The sequence below is a fragment of the Phascolarctos cinereus genome, unplaced genomic scaffold, assembly GCF_003287225.1.
Source record: "Phascolarctos cinereus isolate Bilbo 61053 unplaced genomic scaffold, phaCin_HiC Scaffold_726;HRSCAF=1367, whole genome shotgun sequence".
NCBI lineage: Eukaryota > Metazoa > Chordata > Mammalia > Diprotodontia > Phascolarctidae > Phascolarctos > Phascolarctos cinereus.
In genome coordinates this window covers 252801868-252824353 of record NW_027556098.1, presented here as the reverse complement: position 1 = coordinate 252824353, position 22486 = coordinate 252801868, and the positions used below count along the sequence as shown (strand labels likewise).

Sequence of the window (22486 nt, the reverse complement as noted above, 5' to 3'; positions counted from 1 at the left end):
TGTCTGATTTGAATCTGACAGAATCAGTACTTATATTCGGAGTTTGGTCTCCAATTCGGATTCTTGTAGCTAGGCAGCTAGGGGCAGAGATATTGTTTGTTCCTGGTATAAGTTGTGCAGTCTGCCTAAGTTTCCTCACCTGCAAAACAGATAATAATAGCACTCACCTCCCACGGTTAAAGCATTTTGCAAATCCTAGTGTTTATAAATGCTTAGCTACTATTACTGTAACTGCTTTGATTATAATTTCAATTAGCAATAAACTGTCTAGCCTTTCTTTAATACCTTTTAAGTCTGAGTATATACTGAGTAGAGTTTAGATATGATTCTAATAGACACTATCTTTTTGTTTTTTTATTAATTTATTTTGATTTATCAACAATCACTTCCATATGCTTTTGAGTTGAAAATTTTTCTCCTCCTTCCTCCCCCCCACCCTCCCCAAAACGGTGCACAATCTGATGTAGGCTTTACATTTACATACCCATTAAACATATTTTCACATTAGTGAAGTTGTAAGTAAAAATTAAAACCAATAGGAGGAACCATCAGAAAGATGAAACAAAACTCAACAGAAGGTAAAAGTAAGTGATAGCGATTCGACTTCCATAGTTCTTTCTTTGGATGTGGACAGCATTTTCCATCCTGAGGCCTCTGGAGATGTCTTAGATCCTTCTAATGCTGAGAAGGGTTCAGTTTAACCATCTTAGTCATTGCATAACGTGGCTGTTATTGTGTACAAAGTCCTCTTGGTTCTGATCACTTCACTCAGCATCAGACCATATAAGTCTTTCCAGGTTTTTCTGAAGTCAGACTGTTCATCATTTCTTATAGCACAATAGTACTCTATTGACATTCATATACCACAACTTGCTCAGCCGTTCCCCAGTTGATGGGCATCCTCTTAATTTCCAATTAATAGACACTATCATTGAGTTATTTGTTGCCGCTTTCAAGTTTGGAGACGTTTTTAAGAACATCATTTTCAGCCCATTTAAGGTGAAAAATAAAACCTTCCCCTTCCCCCTCATGTAAAGTTTGGTTGCAGATCATTTTTCCTCTTGGATTTATTACAAGAACCAGTGGATGTGCTTTGTCAGCTGCACCTTGTCCTTTTTCTTTTGAGGGTCATGACCTCATGGAATTAGGACGAGGAGATACATTGTTCAACTGTGACAAAAATCACAGTTTCCTAGGTCATGGAGAGGCCATGGCTTCATTGTGGCAGAGTGGAAGTCAGGTTTAATCTCATTTAAGTTTAGCTAGTATTATTTATGTTCAGAACAGTGAAACTGCAAGTTGATTTCACACACTGGACATCTTCTATGAGGAAAGTTCACTATGTGATATATTACCAGTGTGGTTATTATTATATAACTGTGACAATGACAGGTACAAATGCATGGCCTAATTGTTACTGTGTGGTTATAATGTGGTAAGTCCTATACAGCATAGTAAATATCACTAAAGTAAGGTGCTGTCCCCATGGATTACTCTTTGGGGTATCCCAAAAGTCTCAGTGAAGTTTCAAGCTTCACTAACTACAGAAGTATACATGCTACAAACTTACAAAAAACATCAGCTGAAAATTTAATTTTATTTAAATTAATTTTATTAACATTTTACTAATTAATAAAATCAATTTTATTTATTTTAATGTTAATAATTAAATATTAAATTAATATTTAAATTTCTTTTACATTTAGTTTTGTAGATTTTTAATAATTTAATTTTAACAAGACAATTCATCCTGTCATGCATTACATGTCGGACAGTTTATGGATGACACTTTCTCAGACCTTGGATTGGTAACGGAGGTACTCTTGATTATCCATTTCAATCATTTGAGACTCTTAGGCGATCACGTCAAAACTATCACAAAAGTATCCAAACTTTCTCTCATGATCTTAAGCCTGGGATTTCAAACGCAATCCTTTCAGTCCCTGAGCAGCAGTGGATGGAAGTTTTTACAAAGTTCAAAAATAGACAAAGACAGTGATTACGTTGGATTCATTAAGAAACTTGCCAATGTTTTAAATTTTTTTACCTTTCAAATGTTTAAGTTTGTAGCATTTATATTTCTGATACTTAAAGCTTAAAAACAGCACTAAGACTTGGGACAGCCTCTTCCAATATTTATTAAGTGCTTACTCTGATCTTTGTTTATATAATTAAAATTATAGGGATTATATAGTGTGAACATTTCTTGCAGAAAAGAGTAGCATATAATCATACAATACTTCATATTTTTCAATTTAATTTTTCAAAAGATTTTAAAAATTGATTGTATAAGCCCATATTTCCATTTTCAAACCATCTCCATATACACAATTGGGAGTATTATCAAGATTAACAGAAACCAGAAAATTAAAAAAAAAACAAAACCATAGTGCTCAGGTGGCTTGCCTTTTGGAGGTTCATAATTTTGGCCATAACCAAATTTGAGTTAGCCATGACACAATGATAGCTAATTTTAGGGGTGATTCTATTCCACATTGTGGTAACTGCCAATAGAGACAATTCAATAAACATTTGTTAAGCACTTACTAAGTGCAATGTATCATACCAGGTACTAGGTGCTGCTATGTTATATTTATTATTTTATTATTTCCATTAGTTATTGATCTAAACATCCCTGACAGGCAGATCAGTATTGCCTCACAAGCTACATAGATGAAAAGCCCAAGGTACAAAGATGACATGTATTTTGTTCGAGAGGTAAACACTGACATCACAGGATTGGAGTTCACAGACTGGGGTTTCACTAGCTTCCCTGGGCCGTTGTGTTTTACATCCCTTTTTAGACATCAAAAGAAAAGGAAAAAAAAGGAAATAGCTCATTGAAAAATTCCATCTCTGTATTGGTATTAACGTGTCATTTTAAGCATCACTCCAATACTAAGTGCTCAATGTATATAGATAGCGTCCTACCAAAGTTAGTGCAAAAAGAAAACATGATCCCTGATTGATAGGGGCTTATTTTCTAGTTAGCAGTGAGTTAGTTAACAGTGTGGTAGAGAACCATGTGCTCCATCGCTTCATTTATCGTACAGGTAGAGCATATGACAATGCTAATGAATAAGGAAAACATCATAATGGCTCAGTTGACTACGCTGTCTTCCCTAGATTCTTCTTGTATAAGAAGCTCATGGTGTTCTTCATCCCAGCTAGTACACATTATAACACTGCAAAAAACAAACAAATAAATAAATAGATGAATAAATAAAATGTTTTCAAACAGATAAAGCAATTTACTGAGTCTATCAGTAATTTTCATTCCGCCTATCCTAGCCAACAGTCTTCTTATCAAATTATGCAGTAAAGAGGCATACACAGTGTCATTTTGAATAAAATGCTGTTAACTGCCTTGGAGGAAAGTGAAAGAAGGCTCATGTATGAATTAAGACGGAGGGAAGAAAGGTGGTGTAGTGGACAGAACACAAGACTTGGAGTTAGGAGGATCTAGATTCAAATCCCACCACATTGAGTGACTTAATATCCCTGTGAGCCTAGGGCTTAGTTTCCTCATCTGCAAAATGCAGTGGGTGGGCTTGACTTCTAAGATCCTTTCAGGCTCCAAATCTAAAATCCAGTGTCCTGTGCTCCTCTGTTTCTTTACCTGTCTCCTTATAGCCTCAGCAGGAAACCACAGCATGGAAGAACAAGAGAACCATGGTTTGACAGAAGAGCTGGTTCAGCTTTATCTTCCATCTGAGACTAGGTCTCTAAAACTTTTGAGATGCTTTGAAGCCACTTGTTTGACTGTTGTCAGCAGCCAAAGGGGCTGGTAATAGTCTTAATTTAATAAGCACATTTTAGCTTTGTAGGGATAAAAAGATTTCAGGAAACCTTTTCATTGAACTCATCTTTAGGTAAGACTCTACATGGGCTGTTGATACACATGGCTTCTATATATATCATGTATTTAAAGATTTTCAACATAATATGGAAATGTTTTATATGACTGTACATGTCAAATCTATCAAATTGCTTGCCTTCGCAATGAGGAGAGAGGGGAGAAAGAAAGGGAGAGAATTTGGAACTCAAAATTTTCAAAAAGGAATGTTAAAAATTTTTGTTTACATGTAATTGAGAAAAAAATAAAAATTATATATAAAAAAACATAAAATGCAATTGGGAAATGTTTAACAAAATAAAAACATAGTACATCAGAAAAAGAATAAAGATTTCCAATAAGAATTGTCTTCCATTTCACTGATTTTATTTTATTATATATTTTATTAGTTTAGATAATTAATAATTAATTATATTATAGATTTGTATATAATTATATATTTAATTTATTCATAAGTTTGTAATAAATATGATAATATATAAGAATCAATCATATGTATATAGAAATGTATAATTATAAATATATAATAATCTCAATAAATAATAAACTTATAAATTATTGGATTTCTATATAATTATATATTAATAAATAATAATTTTATTATTTATCATTTTTTATTAAAGCAATGTAATATCTCAATTGGGTGGCTGGGTGGCACAATGGATAGAGTGCTAGACCTAGAGTCAGGAAGACCTAAGTTCAAATCTAGCCTCAGACACTTAGCTGTGTGACCCTAGGCAAGTCATTTAACTCTGAGTTTCCTCATCTGTAAAATGAGATGAAGAAGGAAATGTCAAACCATTCCAGCATCTTTGCCAAGAAAACTCCAAATGGGTTCAAGAAGAGTCTGAAACAACTAAATAACATCTCAATAGTCAAGATGTCCGGAGCATGGGCTTTTTGTTTGCACACATCTGATAAACCAGAAGACAACAAGCATTTTGCCTGTCCCTCTAACAACCATGGCACCTCAGTACTTAGGGAAAAGGAAATAAAGACCTAGAACATGATTCTAACTGTTGCCCCACCCCATGTATATTTCTGCTACCCTATCCACCATTCAATTCCCTGAACACAGTATGACAAATATGCATATATACATACATATATACACACATACATATATTTGCATATATAATACATATCTATAGATCTACAGATATTTATGCTTATATTTACTAGTATGGTAGTGATGTTATGTTTATTTTAAGCTATATTGAATAGCAATAATACTATATAAATAGTTCCTCCTTTTCTAGCTGTCAGTTACCCAGATGACAAATGATTTGGAGTATCTGGAAAACAAAAGGAAATGTGAATCTATTTTTACGTTCATTCTTCTAATCTTGATTCTTCAACACTTTCTAATACTATTGGATTTATGTATGCATGGCATAGCAGATAAGGCACTGGATCTGGAGTTAGGAAGATCTGATCTTCAAATCCCACCTCCAACACTTACTAGCTGTGTGACAATGGGTGAGTCCCTTAACTGCTATGTACTTCAGTTTCCTCATATGTAAGTCGAGGGGATTAGAATCAATAGTCTTCCAGCTCTAAACCTATGAATTCTTTTCTTTTTATATTCAAATACAAAGATAGAGTCACATAGGAATCCGCTAGTACTTGATTGTGAATGACAGCTCTGGTCTCCTGATAGCCTGTGCAGTGAACTACCTGGTTTTATAAATTTAGCCAAGAATACAGGTTGAATTCAGGTTTAGGGGATATTATCTGAAAGAAATTATTTTCTATGAAATCAGTATCCTTCTGAATAGCAGAATGTCCAAACTGGAAGTAAAGTTCCAACCTCCTTATTTCACAGATGAGAAATTGAGGTGATGACAGCTTAAAAGATTCGTCAAAAGCTGAACAGGTATTAAAGTGATTTCCTGTGGTTTTAAAATACATTTCTATCCTCATGTTCTAATCAAATAATTTTTACTGTATTTAAGGAGATAATAATACCTTTATGTTCCCCTATTAATCACTATTTTTTCTTTGTACTATTATCTGTGACCATGTATGCCTTCATCTTTCCTCTTCCACTCTAAAACTGACAAATTTTGTTAAGGCTAAAAGTTCTTGAGAAGAGTACATTGTAATGTACAACTTGTGCAAATTATGTAAGCTAGGTCAAGAGATTTTCACATTCTTATGCTGACTTTCATATTCTTAAGTTAAACAATTTTTAAATATTGACATACCATAGACTGATAATTGGGATTAATAAAAGGCCAGCTGAGAGCATAAAAGTGAATCCCGAAAACCAAGCAACAGTGGCTGAATAAATGCCATTAAAGGCAGAAATTGCAGTAACTCCAACCAGCGTCTCTAAGAAAGCAATACAAGCAAACAAGGTACCTGCGGGAAAAACAAATGATTGAATTGAAAGAATAGTACTCAGTGGGGTGAAATTGTTCAGAAAGGGATCAGAAAATATCTGGTCCCATTACCTACCTACTGAATTCCTTGATTTTAGAACCTTTTAGATCAGGGGTGGGAAACCTGCCTCCTCAATCAAGGCTACAAGTTGCAGGTTCCCCACCCGTTTTAGATCATTAAAGTCTCATGAATGTTGCTATGATGCTTTTCACTAAAGTGGGATTTAATACAAGGCAGGTTTATCTTTGAAAGTCATGTAGGCATGATGAGTTATTAAAATAACCAAAATAAGACATAAATTTTGGTCTTAACTCTTTCGTTTAAACAGCTGTTTTGCAAAATTATAAAATTAGTGGTTTATTTTTCTTTGCTCCCTCAGCCCTACCTGAGATCTTTATCCATATCCCCTGCCCCCACCCTCCAAAGCACCGATCCTGAATCCCATTTCTACCAGGTATTAAATGATAAAGCTAATGTGGCTCTATTAAAATATTATTCCATCGATAGACAGCAAAATCCTAGTGGTCCCAAAAGGAGATTTCCCCTTCTGAAGTATCTGCTTTAAGGATTAAGTGTCTAGAAAGGAAAACAAAAAAAACAGACAAAAATGAATAAAAACTGCAACTATTGCCATAACAAACTCTCTTTTCCCATCAATACCAGCAAAGCTATCACATTTGGATCCTAACTTCTCAACACTTTCAGTGTGCTACAGTGAAGAAGTAGAAATGTCATTAAATAAAACAAAGATAGACACTAGACCAAGCATGTACAGAGGAGACCCATGATGGAGGCACCACAGTTATAAAAAACGTTGAGTGATCAAGTCTCAAAGTATCTGAAAGGGTGGTACATACCAAAGGACTGAAAATAGTTTCAGACCTTCTTGCCCTTCCCCCCATAAAAGGTAATTGAGGAAATAAAAATATGCCTACTTTCCTATCTCTACGAATATTTATGAGATTGATCTACCCATGCCTTAAGGTAGTTCTTGAAGATAAGACTAAGAAATAGACTTTTTCAAATGATATTCTACAGCAGCCCACATCTTTACAGTCACACAATTGGCTGAAAGGTATAAAGAACACAACACCCTCCTGGGCTTTTGTTTGTTGACTATTCTAAAAGAATAAAATGTTCATTATAGATTCTTCCCCAACAAGGTGTCTCCCACTCATTTGCTTGGTTATAATAAGCAAGGCTTAGCTTGCCAAAGGTGCTTGTCATGCTCATGAATTCAATCCAGTGCAAATTACACCATCCCTATAGATGGTGAGGACCTAGATGATCCCATTGTGGCCAATTATTTAATGCCCCAGAACACTGCAGAGTCTCCTAAGTGGAATACATACTAGCTCAAAAAAAGCTTACCCTTTACCCACATGGGAAAAGAATAAGTCAATGAAGAATGCCTATTGTCTAATATGCAGTTGTATGGAAAACCCATGAGCTCACCCACCAATACACATATCTTGGACAGACATTATGGATGAACAATCAACTGGGCCCAAAATTGAACAGAACATAGAAAACAGGTGGAAATGCCTTTAGGAAATTGCACAACGTTTTTAATAACCACCAAAGTTCTCCAGTAGAGCTGCAAATCATGGGACACAACAGTTCTCCAAAGAATAAACTGAGGGGCATATTAGTTCTAAGTAGGCTACAATATGTTACCAACAAAGAGTAGAAAGGAAACGTTTGGTTTTTATTAGACTGGGTCTCCCTGCCTCATACTGCCTAGAAGTACAATGACTATTCACAGGCTCAATCCCAGTCAGATCATCACAGGACAGCTGAACTGGGCTGGTTTGCCTCTCTTTAGGCAATCTGGTGGTCCCCGCTTTTGTGGGCTCATCATATTAATGCTGAACTTTGTTTGGATACCTGATTGGCTTAGCCTGCTGCAGCTCAGAACTGTTGAGCTCAACTGACCTGCCAGCCTTAGCCTCCCCACTCACAGGGCTGACATTTTAAAGGAAGTCATCAGGGACACTTTTGACTGGAAAAGATGAGCCAGTCATGGATTGAGAATATGGGATAAGCAATAGACAGCCCATGTACTCCACTGGCATCTCATACAATGTCAAGAGAACCAGAAGACCCCCTAGCATGATGGTGGAGCACTGTGGCTGATTTAGGTGGGGAAGAGTTGCACAACAGAAGGTATGGATAGGTAGCAATCTGTACCATTGAAGAAAGCACTCACATCAATGATAAGGTACTAGGTGGTAAAGTGGATACAGCACCCAGGCTGGAGTCAGGGTTGGGTTCAAATATGACCTCAGATACTTTCTAGCTGTATAAGCCTACACAGGTCACTTAACTTCTGTTTACCTCAGTTTTCTCATCTGTAAAATGGGGATAATAACACCCCCCCACCCCGAGTTGTTGTGAGGATCAAATGAAATAATTGTTAAGCACTTAGTGCCTGGCATATGGTAAGCTCTATACAGATGTTAGCTATTATAACAATTATTATTATTAATGAGATCACAGATCCCTCAAAATAACAAGCAGTTTCTTTTAGGGCAGGAAGGCATAGAGCATAGTCCCAGTGACAGACTGAGTTTTGTGTCCAAAGGATAAGCCTAAAAGTGAAGAGGCTCATCATGAGCCATGAAACAAAGAAAAAAAAATCCAAATAATTTAAGCGTGTAGTAAAAGTTGTTGTTGTTCAGTCATGTCTGACTCTTTGTGACCTCATTTGAGGTTTTCTTGGCAGATACTAGAGTGGCTTGCCCTTTCCTTCTCCAGCTCATCTTACAGATGAGGAAACTGAGGCAAACAGCATTAAATGACTTGCCCAGGATCACACAGCTAGTAAGTATATGAGGCCAGATTTAAACTCAGGAAGATGTCTTCCTGACTCAGCACTCTATCCATTGCGCTGCCTACCTGCCCTTACGGTAAAAGTTGATGCTGAATAAATGATTGCTGGATTAGATCATTCCCAAAATAAATCCATTCCATAATGCCACATTTCATAAGGCATTGGAAAAAAAAAACATCTCTCAGATGCCAACCTATATAGCGTCAAATATACAGCAAATTAGTTTAAAATGATAATTTAAAAAGTTATCCCTAGGAAGTCAAGTCAAATCAACAAAGGTTTTTGAAGACCTTAGTAATGCCAGTGGAAAATACTAGCTACTTATTCAGTATACTCCAATTATCCTATTAAAAGCTGACAATTTCCCAGTAAACTGTTAAAGTGGCAGGGGAGGGAAGGGTCATCTTTAGACTGTCATGGGACCTCTTCTCTTTTCTCTTTATGCTGTCTGGCTTGGTGATCTTATCAGCTCCCATGAGTTCAGTTATTATCTCTGTCCGGATGATTTCCAGATACATCTAGTTCTTGTATTTGTACATGTATATGTAACATGTAGAAAACAGAATTCATCTTTCTCCTGAAACGTTCCTTTCTTCTAAATTTCCCCGTTACTCTTGAAGCTGTCACCCTTCCCCCAGTCACTCAGATTCACAATATTACTGTCATCCTTGAAAAGGATGTAGCTTATGTGTACCTAGTTATTTACATGTTGTCTTCCCCATTAGAATGTGATCCCCTTGAGGGCAGAGACAATTTTTGTCTTTCTTTGTATCCCAGTACTCAGCACAGTGCCTGGCACATAGTAGGTGCTTAATAAATGCTTATTGACTAACAGCAAAAACAAAACTGGAGCAGATCCATGTAGATTTCTTGGTAGAAGGAGACAAAAGCCTTTTTAAGACATTCAATGTCTCATAAAATGTGAGTTAATTCCTGTTTACCAATGGCCTTTATGTGTCATCCAAGTTATTTATACCTACCAAGGTAGATTTAAAGAAGTATGAAAAAAAAACAGAATAAGAACCTTTCTTTATTGTGTCTTGACAGTTTTTACAAATGTAAAGTTAAATTCCATATTTAAGAGGCAGCTAGATAGATGGATAGAGTGGATAGAGTGCTGGGCCTGGAGTCAGGAAGACCTGAATTCAAATTTGGCCTCAGACACTTAGTAGCTATGTGACACCCCCCCCCCCCAGCAAGTCACTTAACCTCTGTTTGCCTTAAACCCTTGGCACAGGAAGTGGCAAATCACTCCAGTATCATTACAAAGAAAATCTCATGGACAGTATGGTCCATGGGGTCACGAAGAGCTGGACACAACTGAACAACAACATGTTTTCTGTGGCTCCCATTTTTAAGTGAGAGATTTATTCTAATGAGGACCTATGAATGCATTATTCATTGCACCTACTTGGTAAAGGTACTCAGGGTTATTTCTACATAGTTAACAGAAGTAGTATGGTGTATAGCAAGAATGCTGGACTTAGGAGGCAGGATGACCTGCTGGGGATCAACCCTTATTTCTGACATTTGTTAGCTGTGTGACCATGGGCAAATCACTGATCCTCTCTGAGACTTAGTTTCTTCATCTGTAAAATGTGGACAATAATACCTATAGTACCTAACCTACAGGGTTTACATTAGATAATGTAAATAAATTAATTGGCAAACCTTTAAGTGCTGTGTAAATGTCAGGTGCAACTAGATGGCACTGTGTTTAGAAAGCCAGGACTGGAGACAAGAAGACCTGAGTTTAAATCCTGTCTCAGACACTTACTAAATGGGTGACCCTGGGCAAGTCACAACCTTGTTTGCCTCAGTTTTCTCATTGGTAAAATGAGCTAGAGAAGGAAATGGCAAACCTCTCCAGTATCTTTGCCAAGAAAACCCCAGAAGAGGTCACAGAGAGTCAGACACAACTGAAATGACTGAACAACAAAAATGTCAGGTATTATTAATTCTCAGTGCAATTCAAAAACCCAGTTAGTGTATACATATGAATGCTAAATCTAGGACATATAAAGTCACACAATCAGATCTTCCTAACTCTAGGCCATGTTCCATCTATCTGTCTCTACAAGCAATTATAAGAATTTAAAGGGATCAGAGGATTTTTTTTAAAGCTTGCCACCCAAGAACGAGTTGACAGGGGAGATTCTGGTAGAATTTTCCTAGATTATTCACAAAGCCATATTAACACCTTTTTTTAAACCAGACTGATAATTTAATCAATTCATAGAGCTCCCTCCACTCCCGTAGGTCAGTACAGTCCACCTTAGAGAGCTGCTTGGGGAAGTGATTTGTCCACTGGGGTCATACAGCTAGTAGATGTCAAAGGCAGGACATGGATACAGATTCTCCTGACTCAAAGCCAAGTTCCTATCCACTATATCACACTGTTTGCCATATATACATAGAATATTGAAGTTAAAAATATCAGTTGTAGATTTTAAACCCCAGCCCAGTAAATGAGATACGGTAGGTTGACTTCTATAGGGGATGGAGAACTGGTCTTAGAGTCACGGAGACCTGGGGTCAAGTGCCCCCTCAGACACATGCAATAGCATGTGTAGGAGGGCTCTGGACAAATCACTTTACCTCTGAGTATCCCATAAACTGTAGGGCAGTTGAGGAACTGCTCTGGTAAAGGGAGTTTTTCACGGAGAGTTGTCTCAACCAGTGAAATTACAGGTCCATCTCTTCCCTCCTCATCCTTCCCCTAATGGATACTCTCATACTTCTTCTTAATACAGTTTCCCACTTGATTAAAATGTAGAAAACAAACAAAACCCTAAAAGCTGTAGGGCACAATGAGGAAGTATAAATTGATCCTTTGTGATCTGGAATTCCAGATCTCTTAACAGTAAGAACAATCTGTCTCTTTCATATATTAAACTCACCTTGTTCAGTAGAGGGAACCACTTTTGATAACATGGACCGAAGAACAGACAAGGGCATGAAGGTGAAGAGGAAAGGGATCCTGACTGGGGGAAAAAAATCATTAAAAGTCATTTATTTATTAAGGAAACTGATCAATGTTTAACTAAATACCAAACCAAACCAAACTCTTATTCCCTTCCTCTTCCAAAAGCATCTCATTCTGCAGACCTTAAGGCCCAAACCGACTTGGCCAATTGTAAATCTCTGGTGAATAATTAAAAACAAACTTCCCTCTCCCACCCCACCACCTGTACCAGATGGTTTATTTCAGAGCTGTTATCCCATTGAAATCAATGTACTTTAAGCTTAAGAATCAATCAATAAGCATCTATTAAGGACCTCTCATGTGCCCAGCATCATGCTTGTTAGTCTGGTTTGAAAAAAAAAATAAGCCACTTGTTACTTTCATGATAAAATAAACAATCTGGTCCAACCCCTTATGGGACAGATGAGGGACCTCAGGATCAGGGAAGCTAGGTAACTTGCCCAAGGTCATACAGATAATGAGCAGCAGAGAAAGCTGTGATTTGAATGCAGGTCCACTGACTCCAAATCTTGGGCTCTTTCTACTGCACCAGTTTACTTTCTAATCATTAATATGTTAAGCATCCAGTGTAACATGTATACATATTGGTGCAACCACATACTTGTCCTTATGTACAGTGATTCCAGAAAATTTAAAATACAGTTTTTTCAAATCAGAGGAAAAAGTATAGTGCTGGCACATAGTAGGTGCTTACATATTTGTTGATTAATTGATTTTTAGGCATAAGGCATATAGCGGTTTAGTTTTGGTTCTGCAAAGCACTGGAACAGAAATTTTGGAATAAATTCTTATTGGCATGGACTGGTCTACAAGGATTGTTTATTTTAATATACACTAATAGTTCCAAAACAAGGATTCTTGAAAGCTTGAGGCCTCAATGTAAATCAAGATTAGTTCATATATTTAAATTCTTTCAGTTAATCCTTTTTTAGCTGTTCAATTGATGATAAATTGAGTGCAATCTTTTCTTTCTTAAATTTTGGGTTAGCATAAGCCTTCCTCAGCTAATAGATTCATTCATCAATCTACTGATAATTTGCCTTGTTATTTGTTGAGGTCTTATTTCATTTAAAGAACAAGACAATTTGCCTCTCCTTTTGAGTTTTGATTCCTAGGAGCCATTGGCATTTTCAATCCCATCCATACTATACAGATAGTGGGCATGTTATAATAAAAGTTTTCCCTTTCAGTGTGGTTGCATCAAAGGACTGAGTTTTTAACTCACCTAACAACATCATCAGTGTTGTTCTGGCAAATACAGTCAGTGCCATCCCTCCAGCTGTGGTAAAAATTCCAATGAAGACGATGTAAACATCTTTAAGACAGTAAGAAAAAATCCATATCCCTAGAAAACTAGTCAAGAAAGATATGCTTGCTAAGGATGAACCATATCCTATGAAGACTTCATTCCAGCAGAGAGGCGAATTCAGTTCATAAAGGATAAATATAGGAGATGAACCAATTACTACAAAGAAATAAGTAATCATCGTAAAAAGTAGCAAACAGAGCAAAGTCCTTTGTTTGCTAGTAACATTTTTAAAAAGCATATAAGCTCTCAAAAATGATTTTTTAAAGTTTGTACTACATGACATGGAAGAATCCTGAGATGAAGATACACTAACTGAGTCCTCAAGAAAAAATACAATATATATCAAGTTAACGGTTAGAGCCAATGAAGTAATAAAATATGACCACACAAAGCCAAGTTCTTTGATGAAGTAGCCAGAAGACAATCCTGTTAATCCAGTAACAAGTCCAAGTATTAAGTCAACGATGGCTATCCGTATAGTTTTCTGTTTCTCTTCTTTACATTGATCAACTATGTAAGCAAAGCATCCTCCCAGAAAGGTTGTTGAATTGCCACAAAATGCACTGATTAAAGTGGATGCTATCAGAAGTTGGATAGGTAAGCCCAAATATGAGAGCAAACAAAGCCAAATGTTGCTTGCAAGAGCACTTATAGAAGACAAAACCAGAGGCCCTTTTCGTCCTTTTTGATCGCTCCTGGATAAAAGAATGAAGGTAACTACAATTCCAGGAATCAATGCACTTAAGTCCATCTGAAGACTAAAAAGAGAGGTTTTTTTTTGAACTTCCTACAAAGAAGAAAAAAAGAAATCAATATAATTATGTAATCAATCAATATTATTAGTATACTTTGAAACTTAAAAAGGATTCACAATTTCATCCCCTTGGACTAATGCAAATGACACCCTCTTAGTCGATAATCTGATGGATTTCAATGACCAAAAAACTCATCATCTAGTGGCCAACCCCTGATGGTGAGCCTTATGAATCTGGTGAGTCTGGGCCTCAGATCACGGACATCACAGGGCCAGGATGTGAACCCTTTCCAAAACGGTATGCCCTCAGTCAAAAAAGCAATCTGTCAAAAGCATTTATTAATTGCTTACTGTGTGTTGGGTACTGTGCTGAGTGTAAGGAATGCAAAGAAAGTTAAAAAAAAAATTCTTGCCCTCAAGGAGCTTCCATTCTATAGGGAGAGATAATATATACAAATAACTAGGTACATGCAAGATATGTAAAGAGTAGTTAGAAAGTAATCTCTGAGAGAAAGGCACTAGTAATGGGGTAGGAGAGCAGGAGACCAGGAGAAGCCTCCTGTAGAAAGTGGGATTTCAGCTGTTTTGAAGGAAGCCAGAGAAATCAGGAGGTATGAGAGAGGAGGAAGAACATTACGGGTGTGGGAGACATAATTCACGCTACACTACCATAGTTCCTAAAAATCCATGGTCCTATCCATGACATAATGAGGTATTGGATGAGTATTTTTAGTGGAGAAACATTAATACAAGTCAATGAAATATATATGGAGAGCTTTAGAAAAGATAAAATCAGCACAGCTTCCTTGAAATTGAATTTAAATGGAGGTTAGAAAAACTGCTACCCCACAAATTAGCTTCGATCTCTGACTTAATCGATACAGATTAAGTATAGAAGTGGTTTAGGTTTTGTCGGGCTGTTTTTGTTTGTTTGTTTTTGCTTCGTTTTGTCCAGACCTATAATTCCATTGGCATAGGGAATTCCCTTGAAGAAACTCCATCTACCTATGTACATCAACAGCTGTTCTGTATGGCATTGAGAGTGACTTGTCCAAAGTACTACAGCCAGGATGTCTCAGAGTAGGAACTCTGAATCCAAGTGTCCTTGACTCACTACATAAAAATGCTCTTCTAGAGGGCGTGATATGCCTACAATTGTGGAAATAGCACTTTGGAAGTTTTTCATGGTGATATGAAAAATGTAAATAGGCTGAATAAGGCATATACTCATTGGCATATACATTACATACTCATTGTAAATGGATCTGTATGAGTGTCTTTATCAGTTTTAGGAAAAATGTAGATATTGGGAGACAAGCAAAGATGGGAAAGATAAATAGAATAAAAACAGAGATATACAGAGAGCCAGAGGCAGAAGGAGAAAGATCATGAAACCTAGGGTCAGAGAAGAAGGCTGAGGCTTAGAAAAGAAGATATGGAGATATAGAGAGGGCACACACACAGAGAGGAATAGAGAACAGATTTAAAAAATGTTTTTGCCAGTCTTCCAAAATATTGACAATTAAAACATTATTAAGGGGAAAAAATTTCAAACCCTCTGAGGTATGTTAGCCACAACTGAAAGCCCGACACTAGTTAACTGGGACTATGCAGAATAATTTCCAAGCTAGTAAGGATCTTCAAAATTGAGTGACAAGGTAGGCAGCAGTGACTTCTAAGGTAGCGAAAGTCAGCAGGTCTTTCCGAAGGTTTATAGTGCAATTCAAGTCCTTTGGAAGAACCAGCAATCTACATACCCAAACTAAGGCCTAGTTAAGATAAATTTCTTATCAGTCTTCCATGGATAAGCAACTAGAGAAAAGCATGCATATGAGGGCCTGTGGTTTTGCTTTTGTTTTTGTTTTTTTGTTTTTCCGGGGTTTTTTTTATTATGGAAATTACTGGAGTAGGCAGGGGATAAAGGCAGAATGTAGTGTGACAAGTCTAAGTGGGAGAATATACTAATAGCTGTACTTTCAGTACAATATTGGAAGAAAGAGAGAAAGAAAGAAGAAAAAAGAGAGAAAGAAAGAGAAGACACTTAGCACCTATTATGTGCCAGGCACTATGCTAAGAGCTTTAAAATTATTATCGCTTTTGATCCTCACAACAACTCTGGGAGGTAAGTACTGTTACTATCTCACTTTACAGTTGAGGAAACCAAGGCAGACAGAGGTTAAGTGATTTGTCCAGGGTCACACAGGCCAGATTTGAACTCAGGTGTATCCTAACTCTAGGCCCAGGGATCTATCCACTATACTATCTAGCTGGATCCAAATACCACCATATCCAAAATAGTAAGTCACATATCCAGGAATACCAAGGGTTTCCTGAATAATTTTTATTACTTTATGCTCTGCTTTCCTAATTTTAATGGAGAAATGGAAGATTTTGTGTTTCTTTAAGAAAAAAACTCTGAAGTTAAGCTGTTGTATATTTATGTGGCTCACACTGTCTTTGTTATCCTGTGGGTCAATAGCTCTCAATGAAAGACACACACACACACACACACACACACACACACACACACACACACACACCATTTTCCCAGTCTGGATTGCCATCTCCATATAGATGACTACCAGATCTATATATATCTATATATCTCATTTATCTCCTGAGCTAAAACCCCAAATCTCCCATTACCTGTTGGACATCTGCCCTTGGTTGAATGTCCCAGGGGCATCCCAAAATAGAGCCCATCTTTCCCCCTACTCTCAGGGTCACTCCTTTTCCCAGCTTCCCTATTGCTATTATTTCTATATGCTCATCAAATCATATATGCCCAGCTTAAAATAAGGTTCCAGTAAAGATGGTAAAGAAAGATATTACACAGAGAAACTGAATACTTTTGGGAGAATATTTACCTGCCCTAACAGAATATGAGTTCCTTGACAGCAGGGGCTATATTTCATCTTTGCCTTTGTATCCCTACCACAAGGCCTGATACACACATACAGCAGGCATTTAATAAATGTTTGATTAGCTGATTGAGTTGTTGTTATTGTTGAGGCTATCATCATACTTACAGTTACTCAGGTACAAATTCTAGGAATGATCCTTAACTTTTCACTCCTCTCTTCCCCTCCATATAATTAGGTACCAGGTCTTGCTGATTTTATCTCCACAACATCTCTTTTCAGTCATTTTTCAGTTGTGTCCAACTCTTGGTGATCCCATTTGGGGTTGTCTTGGCAAAGATTTTGGAGCGGTTTGCCATTTCCTTCTCCAGATCATTTTACAAATGGGGAGACTGAGGTAAACGGGGTGAAGTGACTTTCCCAAGGTCACACAGCTACTAAGTGTCTGAGGCTGCATTTGAACTCAGGAAAATGATTCTTCCTGACTCCAGCCCCGGCACTATTTGCACCATACCACTTAGCTTTATCCATCCCACTTGGACTTTTACAATAGTCTTCTAATTAGTCTCCAGTCTTTCCTAACTTCAATCCCTCCCCAACACACCTGCCTAGCACAGTGCCTGACACATAATAGGGACTCAATTAATGCTTGCTGAATAAAACTGAGGTGTTACCTAATATACTAACAAACATTTTTTTTTGGCAACTAGCAAACATTATTATAGCTTTCTCTATAAACCAGCTTGTTATTCATAAATTTTAAATAATATAAAGTTCCCACCTAAGATTCCATGCAGATGATATTCAGGAAATAATTCAAACAATTGATATAAAAATAATCACGATAACTCACATTTATGTAGTGCTTCAAGGTTTCACAGTATGTTTGACTTTCTTTGCTGCATTTATGCAACCATGGGACAAAGGTGTAATTATTATCTTCATTTTACATATGAGGAAACTAATGATCAGAGAAAGGCTAGGTGACTTAGAACTACAGATCTTTTACATTATCTAGCCCAGCTTCCTCAATTTACAGATGAAGGATGAAGGGCCCAGAAAAATAAAGTGACTGAAATGAAGGTCACAGGGGAGGTAGTAAGTAGTAGAGTCAGGATTCAAATCCAGATCCTTCTGGCACAAAAACCAGATCTCTTTCTTTTGTACCAATCCAGCTGTTATGTGTCTGAGACAGGATCTGAAATAAGGCCTTCTTGAGTCTCAGTCCAAGTTTATGAGTCCAACACAAATGTCAATTATCAAATGAATGATTGTTCCTTTTTTACAGAAGGTCTCACTCTTATCTATATGCCCAAGGACTATTTGTTGGATACCAACTGTGAGCCTACAGGAAGTGCTAGCTATGATTTCCCTACTCTTTGAAATTCTTCCATTGAGCCATTTCTGAAACAGATTTGAAGAGAGAATCACTGAGGCCTACAATGTAGTCATTGTATATTTAGACAATGGCCTGAGAGTTCTACTAACTGCCATATTCCCTCTCCCTGCTTTGTTTCCAGATTATGCAATGCCATCATGTTTAGATGGGATACTGATTTCTGGAATATAAAATTATATCAAAATAGCTCATGCATAGAGCCAACATCCCCATTTCGAACTTCCAGTCCCCACTTGCCCAAATGTTTGTTGATGACAGAGAGTATATAGTTAAATTTTCTCATTCATTACATGTTAATTTACAATTACAAGTCATTTTCCTTATTACCTTTTATTCCATCTTTTTATTTCTTACCTTTTGGATTTCGTAAATTGGATTGCTTTTATTTGCTTCACATTCAGAGACATTGCTATTATCTATATAGCTATAGTTACTTGTTTCTTTCCATATCCTCCGATAAATGTATTGTGTTGTCAGTGGACTAGTCAAAGACAAAGCAAATGCACTAAGGAAAATGGCAGGTTCTATGAACAAAGTCTTCTTCATGATAAAGGTCTGGTTTAATTCTCTGAAAAAAAAAAGAAAATCAATAATTACATTATTTCAGTATTATAGTATACTTTTTAAAAAAGCAAATGTGAAGTTGAAGTTTTGTGGAGCAAAGGGGAAAAACTAAGGAGATCTCAGGAAGTTTACACTTGACCATAGAAGAAATTATTTTACCTAAGAGGAGGAGTCTCAGTAAATTGGAAGTTTTCAAATTCTCTATTTTGAAGAGGAGGTATTTTTTTTTAACTAAAACTGGGAAACAAACTTTACTAAATTACATTACCAGCTCTGGCCACCCAACACATTACAGATCTCTGCTTTTATAATTCTTTTAATTTAATTTCAATTAATTAATTCGCCCGCTGGTTTTTATTGTGCAAATTATAAGTGGCCTTCAGAGTATCACTATTGCCTAATCAGACATACTTATCTTGGCATATTTGCCATTCCCTCACACAAAGGGCTGTTTTTACAGGACAAGTCCGTGGGAAAAGCTAAAAGAGGATTGTTAAGACTCACCTTAAGCTCAAATCTTCCTGTTGGTCAGGGCAGGAGTCTGGGAGTGTTAGGGTCCCAGTTTTATCCTTGGCTCTCAGTACCACAGCTTCCTAGCTATATCATGGCAACTGCTCTGGGAGTCAGAAGACTCACCTGTCCCTCGGGGTGAGGCCGGCTGCCAGCACGTCTTTGTCACGAGCAACTGGAGGAGGAGGAGGAGGGGCAGAAGGAAGAGAAGGAGGAGAAAGATGAGATCAGCCCCACCTGAAACAGCCAGTCTGTGTGGCCAGGTCCACCCACCTGAAGCGTCCAGTCTGTGTGGCCACGTCCATCCACCTGAAGCGGCCGGTCTGTGTGGCCAGGTCTACTCACCTGAAGGTGGCCAGGTGTACACAACCAAAGTGAAATTAGCAAGGGCTCAATTTGGTTCCACTAAGCCAGTCTAGGACTCTCAGGGCCACTCTAGATGCACAAACGAACCGAATGCCACTTGGACGCGCACAATTACAAGGAGGGGGTGGTTTCAGGAGGGTGGTCTGATTACTCGGCCTAGCCCGTAGTCTCTCTTGCAGTGTAGACCTGGCACGTATAGCGGTGCCCGAATGGGAGTTCCCGTATCCAGGTGTCTTGTGGATTCCGGAGGTCGGCTCCCTCGCACCTCACCTAAAGCGGGCTCCCTCCCTGCCCCTCCTGGGGCTCTTCCCACCCCTCTGCTTGTTTCACTTCCTTCTTCCCGGGGGAGCGACAGCAGCTCTGCTGTCACTCATTCCAGCCCATTCCACCGGAGCGGGGCAGGCAGCCTTCCTTCTCCCCCTTCCGCCTTCTTGCACTGGATGGGGACAATGACAGTTACGTCCGCCCCGCGGCGCTGCCCAATGGGAACCTCGGCCGCCTCCCGCTGACGCCCGGTCCGAGGACAAGAGAGCTCGGGAGAGCTACTGCGAGCGCTGCGGGGAGGGAGCGTGGGAGTGGCTGGAAGCAAACCCAAGGGCCGGGGGTGTCATCAAAGATGACTTTGTTGCTCTCTTTCTGAGCCCGAGCCGATCATTGGAGTCCGCGTTCTGCTAGATCCCAGCCATTGGTCGAGGCCGGTGTCATTCACTCTCCCGGCCCCGCCCTTCTGTCAAGTTGCGTAACAGTGTTTGTGGTTTTGTAGTGAGGTTTTTAGTGGAGGAGGGAACGGAGGGCCGAGAGGAGTTACTTTACTGTAATTCTAGTTTCACGAGTTGTAAACTTCCACCAAACCCTAGCGTCTTGTACAGGGCAATTTGAGGGCCAATTTCTATTTTTTTAATGAAGCAATCTCGGTCCTAAATAATTTGCTTCAGCACCAAAAACCTTAGTCGCATGAGATGACTCAGCGAAGGCATGGGTCAAGTTAACCTAAAGCGTTCCCAGCCTATTGCAGAAATACAAAAGGGAAAATTGGCCGCATCTCCCCAAGAGTTTAAATTCTGGGACAGCTTCCAACGTTTTATGTGCAGCTGTGGTGCAGGCACAACCTCTTCTGCCTGTCCATGTCCCTAGATAAACTACCCAACGGGTCTGCCCCTAGGCCAATGCCAACAGAATCTACCCAGATAATAAACACGTTCTCATTAAGACATGAAAGCCAAAAATAGGAAAATGTGTTCTGACCATTTTTCTTCTTCTTCTATGTATCAGGGGCAGAGAGAAACTGCAGAGGACACATATGTATTCCTGGCTATTCATAGGAAAAAAAGAGGAAACTCTTTCCAGACTATATCTAACTCTTCTACTCTGGCTACCCATCTCTGAGACGGTAGCTGCATATAAAACTTTCTCTTCTTTCATCAAGTAATATTAAGGGAAAGCATTGGGGCAGAGGAGAAGGAACATTGGCTCCAGAATAAAGAAACCTGGATTGTAATCCTGGCTCTGCCACTATGACCTTGATCAAGTCACTTATAACCTTGTTGGAGACTCAGGTTTGTCATCTATAAAGGGGAAATTGTAATATCTCCCTAGATTTCATCACAGGATTGTATTGAGGATCAAATGGCATATTTATGAGAGTGAATTCCAGTTTCTATTGCCAATGGAAGAGCTTTGGATGCTTAAGTGGGTCATTGAGGGGTGTCACCAATCTAGAGAATTTCAGACTTTACTTTCTTCCTCTTTCTTTGGGAACAGTAATCAAATCAACACTATAATTCCTATAAAGGACAAGCCAATCAAGTATCCCACCCTAGTTATCACTCCCCTACATACGCTGTTTCCCCTTTTTAGAGTGTAAACTCCTTGAAGACAGAGCTGTCTTGCTTTTTATATTTGTATTCTCAGCATTTGGCACATAGTATGTACTTAATAAAAGCTCTTTCATTGATTCATTCACTTATTCACATGCTGGATAAAGAAAGGCAGCCTTATAAGAAGAGAGAGGTGCCCTTGTAATACTGGCAATAGTTGCCAACAGGTCGATTGCTCGGTCTTCCTGATTTAGGTAACAATAATTAATGAAATAAAATACACCAGGATCTTCATTGGGAGCCAGTGTATAGAGGGGACTTGGCTGTAAGACTTGGTCCAATGTTGAGAGAATCATCTGATAACTTTAAAATACGTGGGCAGAAAATATGAAGGTCTCCCAATAGAACAAGGCTGAATCTATGCCAGATGTTAAAATTCTCTTTTTCCTTACAGGGAAAATGACATTGAGACAAGACAGTCAACTATATGCAAGTTCAAAAATGTTGTGAGGAGTTTATTATATTAAGCACTTTTTGGCAATTTAGAAATGACATTTGATAAGGAGATATGAGAATTCTGCTATTGTAATGACATAGATGAATTTATGCAAGTGTTCATACATTGCATTCATACATAGAAGATGAAAGAAAACAGGCATAGTCCTGTCATATGACAGAAATGTCTGAAGATTATACTGAAACAGTGATTTTGGAGGTTCAGAATAGGTAACATTTACGGTTTAATGTTTAAAAAAGCATTTTACTGGATCCTCACAACTCAAGGAACTAGGTAGCTCAGGGGATAGAGCACCAGGCCTGTAGAGAGGAAGACTCATATTCCTGAGT

General features: G+C 38.1%; 1 protein-coding gene across 4 annotated transcripts; it reads right to left on the bottom strand.

Annotated features, from left to right (window-relative positions):
• Nucleotides 1-1578: 1578 nt before the first annotated feature.
• SLC46A3 (solute carrier family 46 member 3) lies at nucleotides 1579-20394 on the bottom strand. Of its 4 annotated transcripts, none has more exons than XM_020997209.2 (7): nucleotides 19803-20394; nucleotides 19584-19632; nucleotides 18738-18951; nucleotides 13286-14156; nucleotides 11975-12058; nucleotides 6064-6220; nucleotides 1579-3185 (listed from the first exon to the last, which is right to left on the bottom strand). In XM_020997209.2, the coding sequence occupies exons 3-7, from the start codon at nucleotides 18927-18929 to the stop codon at nucleotides 3101-3103; spliced, it is 1389 nt and encodes a 462-aa protein (XP_020852868.1). In that variant the 5' UTR covers nucleotides 18930-18951; nucleotides 19584-19632; nucleotides 19803-20394; the 3' UTR covers nucleotides 1579-3100. The 4 variants fall into 4 exon arrangements, with proteins under 4 accessions (XP_020852868.1, XP_020852867.1, XP_078003186.1 ...); XM_020997208.2 differs by having other exon boundaries at nucleotides 19452-19632; nucleotides 19803-20393; XM_078147060.1 differs by having other exon boundaries at nucleotides 19452-20393.
• Nucleotides 20395-22486: the final 2092 nt, after the last annotated feature.

What these genes read in the sequence shown, in the direction of transcription:
- SLC46A3 (XM_020997209.2), bottom strand. Translation starts at nt 18,929, where the DNA reads ATGAAGAAGACTTTGTTCATAGAACCTGCCATTTTCCTTAGTGCATTT. An exon ending in AACACTGATGATGTTGTTAG is followed by an intron (nt 12,059 to 13,285) that starts GTGAGTTAAAAA and finishes TTTTTCCCCCAG; the next exon opens with TCAGGATCCCTTTCCTCTTC. An exon ending in ATCCCAATTATCAGTCTATG is followed by an intron (nt 3,186 to 6,063) that starts GTATGTCAATAT and finishes TGTTTTTTGCAG; the next exon opens with TGTTATAATGTGTACTAGCT.